This window comes from Cavia porcellus, unplaced genomic scaffold (genome assembly GCF_034190915.1).
Source record: "Cavia porcellus strain 051 isolate PalLab524CR breed Dunkin Hartley unplaced genomic scaffold, mCavPor4.1 scaffold_17, whole genome shotgun sequence".
In the NCBI taxonomy this organism is placed as follows: Eukaryota; Metazoa; Chordata; class Mammalia; order Rodentia; family Caviidae; genus Cavia; species Cavia porcellus.
This window is the reverse complement of record NW_026947500.1, coordinates 66910113-66922259: the sequence shown is the minus strand read 5'-3', so window position 1 is coordinate 66922259 and position 12147 is coordinate 66910113. Positions and strand designations below refer to the sequence as shown.

The 12147-nt window shown below is 59.9% G+C and overlaps 1 protein-coding gene across 4 annotated transcripts in view; it reads left to right on the top strand.

Annotated features, from left to right (window-relative positions):
- Akap8l (A-kinase anchoring protein 8 like) overlaps nt 1-12147 on the top strand; it is a 31205-nt gene that overhangs the window by 12160 nt on the left and 6898 nt on the right. The window contains exons 3-13 of one of the 4 annotated variants that reach the window (XM_013157067.3): nt 1643-1675; nt 1962-2016; nt 2119-2199; nt 3175-3628; nt 3713-3809; nt 3881-3951; nt 4209-4272; nt 5085-5193; nt 6470-6611; nt 6694-6799; nt 6947-7077. In XM_013157067.3, the coding sequence (XP_013012521.2) occupies nt 1643-1675; nt 1962-2016; nt 2119-2199; nt 3175-3628; nt 3713-3809; nt 3881-3951; nt 4209-4272; nt 5085-5193; nt 6470-6611; nt 6694-6799; nt 6947-7077 (1343 nt within the window). Of the gene's footprint in view, nt 1-1642; nt 1676-1961; nt 2200-3174; nt 3629-3712; nt 3810-3880; nt 3952-4208; nt 4273-5084; nt 5194-5666; nt 6206-6469; nt 6612-6693; nt 6800-6946; nt 7078-12147 lie in introns of those variants that run through there. The other 3 variants (XM_003461810.4, XM_063228549.1, XM_063228551.1) reach the window with 3 other exon arrangements.

The following is a 12147-nucleotide window of genomic DNA, read 5'->3' as shown; positions in this document are numbered from 1 at the left end:
CCTCGGGCAGGGCTGTGTGGCTGACACCCTGAATGACCAGACTGCAGCGCCACAAGCGGAACCAGAGTGGGTCTGCCTTTGCCGCTCAGTCCCTGTCACCTTTCTAGTGACCCGTGTTGGTCCGGGTTGAAGCTCAGTGCTAGAACGCTGGCATGGCGTGCACGAGGTCCTGGGTCCAGTGCCCAGCACCACACATAATAGACATAGAATGCCAGTACCTATCATTCCTGGTGCAAACAGGAAGCCACGTGGCCAGGCCTCTCCACGCCTGTGGGAATGACTCCTTCACTGCTGTTTTCTCCAGCTCTGGACTGTTACTTGTCCCCTTTCTGGTTCTTTGGGTCGTGTCTCTCCACCTCCCGTCTCCGCGGGGAATTGAACCCAGGACCTGTGTGCTGAGCTGCATCCCCAGCCTTTTGTGTTTCTGAGGTAAGGTCTTGCTGAGCTGCCCAGGCGGCCCTTGACCTTGTCACCCTCCGCCTCAGCCTCCCTCAGTGCAGTGTGAGGGTTATCGGCATGCATCGTGCAGCTGGCTCTTCATAGGATTTTTTGACAACTAGCACCACTGCTACACAGTGCCCAGGGCTGCAGCTTCTGCTGAGAGATGACACTGGCACACAGAGATGGTTTGGGCTCCCCTGGCCTGAGAGTACTTTGCTGTCCGGCTACAGGTCATCAACTGGAGTGTGCAGCCAGAGCACCTGGCTGGTGTCCACCTCCTTCCAATTGTGTTTGTGCACCGTTGTCAGGCTCCACCTCCTTCCCATTGTGTCAGGCTCACTGTTGTCCTCTGTGGTCTGGGTGCCGTCCTTGACCTTGCTGCATCTCAGTGGCTGAGTTCCCTGCCGGGGGACGAGTGCTGTCCGTCTGTCTGCAGAGAGGGATGGCCTGCGGGGGCAGGCCGCTCCTCCCACACTGCGCTACTGCCCGGGAAGGGTTTGTGTCTGGGGATGACCTTCCCCATGGTTTTGTGCTCCTGAAGCAATGCACGCCTTCGTACTGTAGACGAGACCAGATCTCCTGAGCGTGTTTGGTCTCTAACCCAGGTGCTTCTTCCAGGTCTTTTCTCAAGCTGAGAGTTGCTTCTTGACGTCACCTTGACATGCTCTTGCTAAGCTTACCCTCACGCTTTGGGAGCTTTTTGGCCCTCTGTCGGGACAGATGCTGTGTTTCCCTGCCCCGGAAGGTTTGATTTGGTCACGTGACTTCAGTGTCGTTAGGGAGCCTGCCAGGCGTCTTGTGCAGCGCGCTCTTGGTTGTTTGTCTGTTCGTAGTGCGGGGTGGAACCCAGCTAGCAGTGTGCCAGCCCAGGTCTGCGGGTGCGCTCTGAGCTCCTCCTTCCCGGTCGTGCTTCATGGGGGCGGGGAGGTTGTCTTCTCAGTCCAGCTCTCTGGGGAGAGAGAATATACAAGGCTCCTTAGCTGCCGGCCACTAGGGGTCTGCAAGTCTGGGAGCCAGGGTAGCAGGCAGCCTGGTTTGGGTGTGGGGCGCTGTCCAGCACGCGCACCCGGTCTGTGGGCTTCAGTGGGCTGGAGCAGGCGGGCTGTGGGCACTGCTGTGTCACTCAGGAGCTCGCCTGCCTGAGTGAGGTTGACGTGCACCAAGGCTCGGTAGCTGTCACTGTCCTTTCACTTCTTTGTAGGCTATGGAACGTGGAGCTCTGGGACAAACAGAGGCAAGTACCATTCCCATGACCACTCTTCCCTTCCTGGGGATCGAAACAGTTCCACTTCTCTGCCCCTGCTGTGCTTGGCCAAGGGCAGCTTTGGGGGTCCTTGGGGCCAGCTGCTCCATCACTGGAGCTCCTCAGTGGCATGGCTGGGGCCACTTGGCCCTGGGTGACGCGAGTCTCTGGCTGTTCTCCGTGACACAGGGCACGTTTCTCTGTGTTGTGTCTGCCTGCTGCCGCCTCCTTTCTCCCTGCCCCCGCCATCTCTGTGTCTCTGTCTCCCTCACTGCAGGCTACGAGAACTATGGCTATGGCTATGGCTATGGCCAGGATAGCGCCAGCTATGGGTATGGTATGGCCACTTCCAGCTCCTGGGAAATGCCTGGCTCTGACACAAGTGCAAACCCTAGCGCCTCGGGTAGCGCCAGTGCTGATTCCGTTTTATCCAGAGTTAACCAGCGCGTAGACATGGTGCCACACCTGGAGAGCGACATGATGCAGGGAAGCATATATGGCTCGGGAGGAGAAAGGTGAGTGGGGCTGCCTTCCCAAACACGGGGCTTCCTGCCCTGGGGCGCACTGCCCCGCCCTCCTGAGTGTTGCCCATTCCCCAGCCCCATGCCCGCTGCTCGCTGCTTGTCGGGAGCAGGAAGCGCAGATTGGGCGCCTTGAGCAGAGGGTTAAACCAGGGCTTTGTAAACTGTGTGGAGGCAGCAGGATGGATTGGGTTGGGCACAAAGGACGGGATGAGCCTTTGGGGCTGACGGCTGCCAGCCAGGACGTCCTTGTGCAAGAGACAGGCCGGTGTGAGCCTTTCAGTGAGTGGGGGGGCTTGGTTTCCGCCGAGACGGGCCCCACTGCAGAGCACCTGCTGGCAGTGCTCAGTGCTGGCTAGGAGTGCTTGGCCCCCTTAGGAGAGGGGTCCTTGCTGGCTCTCGTGCATGAGCCTGCCCGCTTCCACTGCTGCACAGGGCTGGAGTCCCCTTCAGGCCCTTTCGTGGCTCCAGTGGCTCCTGAGAAAAGTTGCTCCTTTCGTCTCTGGGTGGTGAGGGTTTAGGGATTTGCCCGGCATTGAGGGGTGAGCCCAGTGCAGTGTTTGCCACGGGTCTTAGCTGCATCGGTGGCTGAGTGTTGACTGTTGGGGTGCTGGTTCAGCTGCCAAGGGGCAGCCTAGGTTGTCATGGTGACCGCAGATGGCCCGCTATCCCCAAACCTGGAGGTAGCCCCCCAAAGAGATGTACCGACTGGCTGGGTTAGAGTCTCCCTCCCTCCCAGCTGTTCAGGCTTGGGCAGTGGGAAGGTAACCTGAGAGGCCCTTCCTGTCCCTAGAGCTCTGCTCGGGAGAGGCCAGGCTCTAACTGCCATTGCTGAATTTCGAGCCTCTCTGACAAGGCAGGCCAGGCGGGGCCTGTGCTCCGTCCCAGGGCTGGGAGGCTGAGTGGGCAGGTGCAGGGTTTTGGCCCGAGGCTGAGGGGCTCTCCTGATGACTGTGCGTGTTCCTGCAGATACGACTCCTATGAGGCCTGTGACTCGAGGGCCGTGCTGAGCGAGCGCGACCTGTACCGGTCGGGCTATGACTATGGCGAGCTCGATCCCGAGATGGAGATGGCCTATGAGGGCCAGTACGATGCCTACCGCGACCAGTTCCGCATGCGTGGAGGCGACACCTTCGGTCCGAGGGCTCAGGGCTGGGCCCGGGACGCCCGCAGTGGCCGGCCGATGGCCTCGGGCTATGGGCGCATGTGGGAAGACCCCGTTGGGGCCCGGGGCCAGTGCATGCCTGGTGCCTCCCGGCTGCCTTCCCTCTTCTCCCAGAACATCATCCCTGAGTACGGCATGTTCCAGGGCATGCGCGGCGGGGGCGCCTTCCCAGGCGGCTCCCGCTTTGGCTTTGGCTTTGGCAATGGCATGAAGCAGATGAGGAGGACTTGGAAGACCTGGACCACAGCCGACTTCCGGGTGAGTGGGCGGGCCAGGGTGCCCCTCCTGGCCGCAGCTGGGCAGAACCACCGCTGCTCACCTGGCTCCCTCTCTCCGGCCCAGACCAAAAAGAAAAAGCGAAAGCAGAGTGGCAGTCCTGACGAGCCCGACAGCAAGGCCACCAGGACGGACTGCTCAGACAACAGTGACTCCGACAACGGTGAGCCAGGTGCCCACCCTCGCCCTCTGCCCATGGGCTCCTGAGCTGAGCTCGTGGCCGTCTTCTTGCAGATGACGGCACCGAGGGGGAAGCCGCAGATGGCCCTGAAGGTCCCGACGCCGTGGAGAAGGGCTCCCGAGCAGTAAGTGGAGTCCGCTCTCTGCACCTGGGGCCTGTGAAGATCGAGCTGGGTCTTGTCATACCAGTGCTGGGCCTCGTGTGGCCAGCAGTGGGTCAACAGTGTGCTTCGGCGGAAAGCACATGGCCTTCTTGTGGGAGAAGAGGGGCCAGCCCTCTGCACGCCGGGCGGGGAGGCTGCTGGCTTTGCCCTTGTCATTTATCGAGGGCCGTTATAAGTAACTGCACAGCTTTTACACTGGCTTTCCACTTATGCGTCAGGAAGGAGAGGACGAAGAGGGAAAAGAGGACGGGCGAGAAGACGGCAAGGAAGATTCAGAGAAGGGTGAGTCTTCCGGGGGCCTGGGGCCAGGCGGCTCTTTAGGTCCTCCGTGGGGGTGGGATCCAGCTCTCTGGGTGGGCACAAGTGGGTAAGGGCTCTTCTTCCCGCCCCTTCCTGCCCTGTCCTGTGCTTCCCCTTCGGAGGCTGTGGGTAGTGGTGAGCCCGCCTAGCACGTTGGTTTTGCCTTCAGGTGGGGGCAGCAGGCGAAAGTGTGGGGAAGCCCAGGCACACCCCCTGCCCTTGGTCCCTGAGTAATGTGCAGTTCCGAGTCCTCAGTGGCTGGTGTCGGAGCTGGGACCCTTGGTGCAGCTTTTACGGCTCTGGTTTGCGTGTCCTCTCCCTTAGCGCCTCTCCAGCCCCTGTTGGGAGTCCGTGTCCCCCCACCTGAGTGATGAGCGCCAGCAGGTACCTGACAGTAAATCCAGCCTCAGCCCGCTGTCCCCGCGGTGCCCAGTGGGGGGTGGGCCGGGCCATATGAGCAGCTCCCTGCATCCTGCCGCCTGGCCCCTCAGCACCTGCCGGCGGCCCCCACCAACACAGCCTCTCTCCGCCTTGCAGCCTCCCCATGGCCCACTCCACAAGAGTGAGGGTGTTCTGGAGAGCTGAGGGCTCAGTGCGTGTACCCTGCCTTCTGGGCCTGGGACAGTCTCACTGTCCTGCCCAGCCCCGGGCACCCAGCCCTGCTCATGGCCAGAGGCCTTGCGCGGCCAGCTGCTCTCAGACGGACCCTTGACAGCGGGTGACTTAGCCAGAGGCCACAGGGCCCGCCCTGCCCTGCAGAACTGAGGGACTGACTGGTGCCTCTCTTTCCACAGGGGCCCTGACCACCCAGGATGACGACAGCCAGGCCAAGCGCAAGCTGCAGGCAACCAAGAAGAGCCAGGATAAGCAGAAAAAGCGGCAGCGAGACCGCATGGTGGAAAGGTAACCGGCGCCCTCGTCCCTGTGTCCGCCTCGCTCTGGGGCTGCTGCCAGGAGCGCAGGGCATAGCTCTGCCGTGTCGCCGCCCTCTGGCCTCCCTCAGGAGCCGCCAGCTGCTCGGCCGTGCATGGACCCTGCTTCCCGCCAGGCCAGCTCCAAGGCCTGATCCGTCCCCTCCCCCTTCGGGGCCGGCTGGCGTCCGGCCGGAGACTTGACACTGCTCGCACCGCCGCCAGGAGCCCCGTGCTGGGTGCAGCCGGTGCACTGGGGCCCGGTGCCCCGAGGGAGGGGGCCGGCTCGCCGGAGACTCGAGGTCCAGGCGCTGCGCCGCCCAGCTGGCTGCCCGGAGGCCGCCACCGCCGCCCAGGAGAGAGGCCGCACCGTGGCCGAGGCAGCCTGGGCCTGCCCTCTGCGCTGCCCCCGGCGCGTCCGCGGCTGAGCCCTTCACGCCCCTTGGTGGCTCTGTCTGCCCTCAGGGCCCCGCCTGGCGCTTGCCTCCTCCTCCGCCTCAGACTCTTGCTCTTGCTGGACCTTCCTCACCTCGCCGGCGCCCGGCCCCTGGGCTCTCCGGACAAAGCTGACCCCGTGGCCCAGATAAGGACGTCCGGCAGAGGTAGGGACCCGCCCCGAGGCCTCGGTGGCGGCTGGCCTCCTCCGCCCCTTGCCACGGCGGCCTGCTCCAGCCGGGGCCCGGGCCCTGGGCTTCTGCTGTGGACGCCGGGCCCAGACTGCAGGCTGCCCGCGGGCAGGCCAGGTGGCGCCCTCCCGCCAGCTCAGACTGGTCTCTTCTTGGAAGAGGAAGACGGGCAGCGGTGCCCAGGCGCAGCCTCCCACCCCCAAGCCTTCTGAGCGGCGGAGGCACTGGGCCTCGGGGCCGAGGGCCCAGGAGGAAGATGCAGCGCCTCCGTGGCCCTGCCTCGGACTGCGTGCTCCACTCCGCACCTCTGGGCCGCTGGCTCCCGCCACGGCACCCTCCTTCCGTCCCCACCGCCCCACCGGCAGCCTTCCAGCGACTCCTTGCCTGTTGCAGCGGCTGCAGGCCCGGCTCCAGCCTCCCGCCTGGGGGAAGGAAGAGCTCCTCCCCTGCCCCTGCGTTGCAGCAACTGCAGCCTGCAGACTCTGTCCCTTCCGCTCCCGGCCCTGCTGGTCCCAGCCTGCCCTCCGCTGGGACCACACTCCGAGGCCTGGGCACGAGGCCTGTTCCGGGCTGCAGCGGGGTGGGTGAGGCAACAGCACTGCCGGGGCCCGAGCCTCAGCCTCGGGCTTCCCTCCTGTGCAGGATCCAGTTTGTGTGTTCCCTCTGTAAGTACCGGACCTTCTACGAGGACGAGATGGCCAGCCACCTGGACAGCAGGTTCCACAAGGAGCACTTTAAGTTCGTAGGCACCAAGCTCCCGAAGCAGACGGCTGACTTCCTGCAGGTGAGCCTCGCAGGGGTGCGGCGCCCTGGGCAGAGGCCCTCGGGATGCAGGGCAGCCCCCGTGAGCCACGTGTCTTGGGCAGGAGTACGTTGCCAACAAGACCAAGAAGACAGAGGAGCTGCGGAAGACCGTGGAGGACCTGGACGGGCTGATCCAGCAGATCTACAGAGACCAGGACCTGACCCAGGGTGAGGGCTTTGTCCTGGCTGCTGCACCTCAGAGATGGCCCCCTTTCCTCGGGGCCAGGGCACATCCAGGAGCTGGTCTCCTCTGCCTCGTAAACCTTTGGGTGTGTGGGTGTCTGGGACCAGTGGTGACTCTCTCCCCATCCCCAGAAATCGCCATGGAGCATTTTGTGAAGAAAGTGGAGGCAGCCCACTGTGCAGCCTGTGACCTCTTCATCCCCATGCAGTTCGGGGTCATCCAGAAGCACCTCAAGACCATGGATCACAACCGGAACCGCAGGGTGAGTGGCCACCAGGACTGTCCTCCTGCGAGGCCTCTGGGTAGGTCCCAGGCTCACCCCCTCTGCCGGCCTGGGAGAAACCAGGGCAAGGGCAGTGCCTGGGCCCTCCCAGCCCAGCGCCTCAGGATGGCACAGAGTGGGCCGGGGAGATGCAGGTAGTGTCAAGCAGGGCCTCCAGGAGCCTGTATCACAGGATGTGGGGCCCTCCATCTGTGGGGGACAGTAACCAGATGAGCTTCAGGAAACGGAAGCAAACTGGATGCTGGGCAGGGCGGCATACACCTGTAACCCCTCTCTCAGGAGGCTGAGGCAGGAGGGTCACGGGCAACGTGGTTCAAGGCCAGCCTGAATTATGTAGTGAAACCTTGTCTCAGAAAACCAAAAATAAATAAATATGAAAAGAAGAAACAGAGGCAGCCAGTGCAGGTATTGGTGGAGCAGGCGCTGGGCTTCAGGCTGTGGCCAGGGAGGGCCATACCGAGGGCGCCTGGCTGGCTTCCGTGAGCGGCACAGCCATCAGGCGAGCAGGCCAAGAGTTGCCGTTGGCCAACAGGCCTTCCGCCTGCCGTGGAGAGTGGTGGAGGAAGGCGCAGGAGGCTGTCCTGTGGGGTGCCCAGCCCTGGGATAACTGCCTTAGGATCAGCCGCTGGGCAGTGCCTGGGATTGGGGGCAGAGGAGCCCGTGGTGCGGGGACAGAAGCATGCGTGTTGGATCCAGGGGCCTGGGTTGTTTGCTGGAATGTCCAGGGCTATGGCTGCTGCTCAGCTGCCTGCGCCTGTTGGCAAGTGTGAGGCCCTGAGTTCGATTCCTGGTAACAAACACACCAAGTCTAGCAAGTTCTTGGTGTCCAGCGTGGAGGTCAGGGTGGCTCCTGTTTTTGTTAAACAGGTGCCATGCTGGGTTGGACACTGGACACTTAGACACTGGGCAAGGTGGAGGGCTGGGACCAGGCCTGGGCTAGAGAGAGGAAGGAACCCGTGGCCATGGTGTGCTCCCAAGCCCCAAGCTCCTCCTGCACCCCTCACGACTTGGCTTTCTCTGTGCAGTGATCTCACCAGGGCGGGGGAAGGGCAGGGGTTCGGCTTGAGTGGTCACAGATGCAGGACTGGCGGGTGCCACTGAGTGGTCTGGAAGGACTGGGAAAGCATCCAGTGGCCTTGGCAACAGAGAAGCTGTTGGCAGGGACCCTGCCAAGAAGGGGCCCTGGCTTGGCAGCTGACGGGGTAAGGAGAGAAAGACCACGGAGAGTGGAGAGCATGCGTGACCTTAGTAGAGCTTTGGGAAGGTCTAGGGGAAATGGGCAATAGCTGGTAACGTAGAAGTTTAACATTGATTGTAAAAGAAGTAAAGAGTAAGAGAAAAAAATAGTCCATAGCAACAGCTGCCATAGGTGGGTTTGGAAGGTAATGAAAATACTTAGAAGGCACAGTTGGCTCGGAGACAGTTGTAATGCAGTTAATTAATTAATTTAAGACAAGGTCTAGCTATGAATTTCAGGCTGGCCTTGAACTCACTGTGTAGCTCAGGCTGCGTGTGCCTGGCTTAAATACTACCTTTTTAAGGAATCTGGGCCAAAAAAAAAAAAAGACTGGACTATAGAAATGAATTAAGCCTGGCATGGGTGGCGCGTGCCTGTAACCCCCAGCATTCGAGAGGCTGAGGCAGGAGGATTGCAGAGAGTTGAAGGCCAGCTGGAACTGCATAGGGAGACCCTGGCTCAGACAGTTGAAAGAAAGGAAGAAAGGAATGAATGAAAAGCTTGCAGATACTGCCGTTGGCCATCAGTTCCTAATCCCTTTCCCTTTGCTGGTCACAGTACTCCACCATGACTTACGAGGTTTAACTTAGCTTGCTCTAGCAAGGTCAGCAGGCTCCCAGGCAGAAGCCTGCGCGGGAGCCTGTCGGCTCCTGGGAGGCTGGGGAGGCCGGAGCCTCCCGAGCACACCTGGAGCAGGCTCGGCTCTGGAAGGGTGTCTGGTTGACAGCCACGCCACGCTTGCAGTGTAGTCGTGTTTAGCTCCTACAGAGCTGTTGTTTTGCAGCCACCAAGTACAATCATGGAACGTTGCCCCGTCCTCAGGAACAAGGCCAGCCCGGCCGCCATCCTCAGGCAGCACCGGTCTGCGCCGCTGCGTCTAGATGCTTGGTACAGTTAGAATCAGACTCCTGGTCCTCTGTGGGGGACGTCTTGAGGAGCACAGGCCTTGCAGGTCATCTGCACTGCGGTGTGCTTCCCCAAGTGGCCGCTCCATTTCACACTCGCCGGCAGCAGGAGGCAGCAGAGTGCCCCGCACCGCCTTGGTGCCACCTGGGCTGCTCATCGGGCCAGCGTGGCAGTGGGGCGCGGTGTGTCCCTGGTGGCCAGTGGCTGTTGTCATAGACCTGCTGGCCACTTGTGTATCACTGGGGAAGCATGACTTGGGGGACAGTGCTGGGGATTGGACCCTGGGCCTTGCTCGTGCTGCGGAAGGTGCTCAGCCACTGAGCCAGTCCGCAGCCCGGAGTCCTGCTCCCTGAACTCTGGATGTGGGTCCTTCTTTGAATCATAAGCAACTACTGTGTTTACTCTGGGGTTTTTTGCACTTTCTTGATGTGTCCTTTGGTATAAAAACCTTTTAATTCTGATAAAGTGATTTGGTGTTGCTTGGTTTGTTTGTTTGGTCTGTCTTCCCTCCTCCCTCCCTCTCTCCCGCTTTGCTTTGCTTTCTGTCTCTCTCCCCTTCCTTCCTTCCTTCCTTCCTTCCTTCCTTCCTTCCTTCCTTCCTTCTTTCCTTCCTTCCTTCCTTCTTTCCTTCCTTCCTTCTTTCCTTCCTTCCTTCCTTCCTTCCTTCTTTCCTTCCTTCCTTCCTTCTTTCCTTCTTTCCTTCCTTCCTTCCTTCCTTCCTTCCTTCCTTCCTTCCTTCCTGGGGCTTGATCCAAGGCTTTTCCACGGAGCTGAGTTTCCAGCCATTTCTAATTTGTACGACATGGTCTTTTAAGTTGCCCATGCTGGGCTCAAACTTGGAACCTTCCTGCCTCAGCTTCCTGGGATACTGGGATCACAGGGATGCACCACCATGCCCAGTTTACTTATTTTTCTCGTAACGCTTGTGCTGTGGGTGTCAAAGCTGTGAATTCATTAGCGAATCTCTTTTTTCCTAAGAGTTCTTACTTTTACTTTTAACTTTTACAATCAGGTCTTGCTCTATTTAGGGTTTTTTTTGGGTGGTTTTTTAGTAAGGTTTTAGGTATGAGTCTAAGTTTCTTTTTCAAGTAGGTATCCAGTGGTCCCAGCACTATTTGAAAGAGGAGGGAAAGAGACCATCCCATGCATTTGGCTTTTGAGTTTTGGTCCCCGCCCTGCGCCTTTGATTGCCTTGTGTGACCCACGCCCACCGGAGATTCGTTTGAGCTATCTGTCTGTGCTGTTCTCCTTACAGCTTGCTTTATGGCGAGGACTTCGTTTAGCAGCGCTTTAATTTCCTTAATGACTTTTCTCCCTGGTTTTCAGGGGTCACTACTTCAGTGGTTTTTTTAGATGTTACCTGCAAGCATGTGTTCCTGGGGGTGGGACCAGGGAGGACTCAGCCTCACCCCAGCCCTGTTTGTTTATTCTGAGAGAGTCCAGCTAAGGGGCACAGGTTGCCTAGACTTTGTAATACTCCTGCCTCAGCTTCCTGAGGAGGTGGGGTTCTAGGTATGTGCAGCACCCCAGGTGCCCGCCTTCTCCCCCTCCCCTTCCCTCTTTTCCCTTTGGGTGCTGAGGTTGCACCGCGATGTGCCCAGGCAGGCGCCCTCCCTCTGAGCTGCATCCCGCCTGCTGCTAGCTGCTGGCTGCAGGTGAGATTCCACTTTAGCCATCAGCTTTCTCTTGGAAGTGGTTTATTTTGCTTTGCTGCTTTCATTTGTTTTGTGCTGTTCTCAAACCTTGGCGTTTTCATGATGATGTGTACTTTTGTGGAATTCTGTTTATTTCCTGTGGAACTGGCCCAGCTGCTTTGGTGTATAGATGTCAGTTTGGGGAAGCTGGGATTGGTTTGTTTGTTTTTTGTCTTTTTGAGACGGGGTCTCGCTATGCAGTTCAGGCTGGCCTTGAGCTCTCTTTTGTAGCCCAGGCTGGTCTCGAACTCACAACAATCCTCCTGCCTCAGCCTCCCAAGTGCTGGGATTACAGGCGTGAGCCACCACGCCCGGCCTTGGAAGCTGGGGTTGGATCGAGGTCCTTGCACACTGAGCTACAAGCCTGGCCCTTTGCATGCTTCTCCTTCCCAGACAGGGTCTCACTGTTCCTGTCTGGGACAGTGGCCCCGGCCGGCCGGGCTCACACCTGTGACCCTCGGGCCTCAGCCTCCCAGAGTGCTGGGCGACAGGCAGCCGGGCAGCTGCTCTTCCTTTCAATGCTGGGTCCCTCCTCTTCCTCTCCCTTTCTGGCTGCGGGCTGCCTAAGCTGGGCCACCTACAGCTGCCTGCCGTGGTTCCGGGCCGTGGTTCTCCTCCGTGCGCAGTGGCTGAGTTCAGATCTGCTGCCGGGCCTCTCTTGTGAAGCTGCTTTCTTGTGGAGTCCCGTTTTACTCTGATGACAGCTTCTGCCTCTGGGTAATGCCCTGTGTGTTTGAACTGAATGTGTCATCAGACTGTTTTCCTTTTCATGGACTTCATTCTTTTTTTTGTGCCAGGGATGGAACTCACAACTTTGCGCTTAGCCACTGAGCTAAGTCCCGGTCCGCGCTTAATTCTTCAAACATATTTTTGATTCCAAGTCTTCCTCGTGTGTTCCCCCTCGTGGTGCTGGGATTCTGACATGGTGGTCGGCGCGCTCTGTGCTGAGCCGCGTATGGGGCTGAAGTCTGCCTGGTTTTTCTGTGCCGGGCTCAGCTCAGAGTCATCTTTGAACATCTCGTAAGTTTTGTTGGAAACCAGGTGTCTTGGAGACCGTGTGGTCCCCCTCCCCCGGCACCTGGTTACTGGATTCCCTCTCGGGGTCTCTCAGCCAGGTCCGTTGCAGTGAGCCCGCCCAGGGTTTCCTTGCCCGTGGAGAGAGCAGCTCTGTGCCGTGCCCTGGGGAGGAAGCAGGTGGGGCCTGGGTGTTGG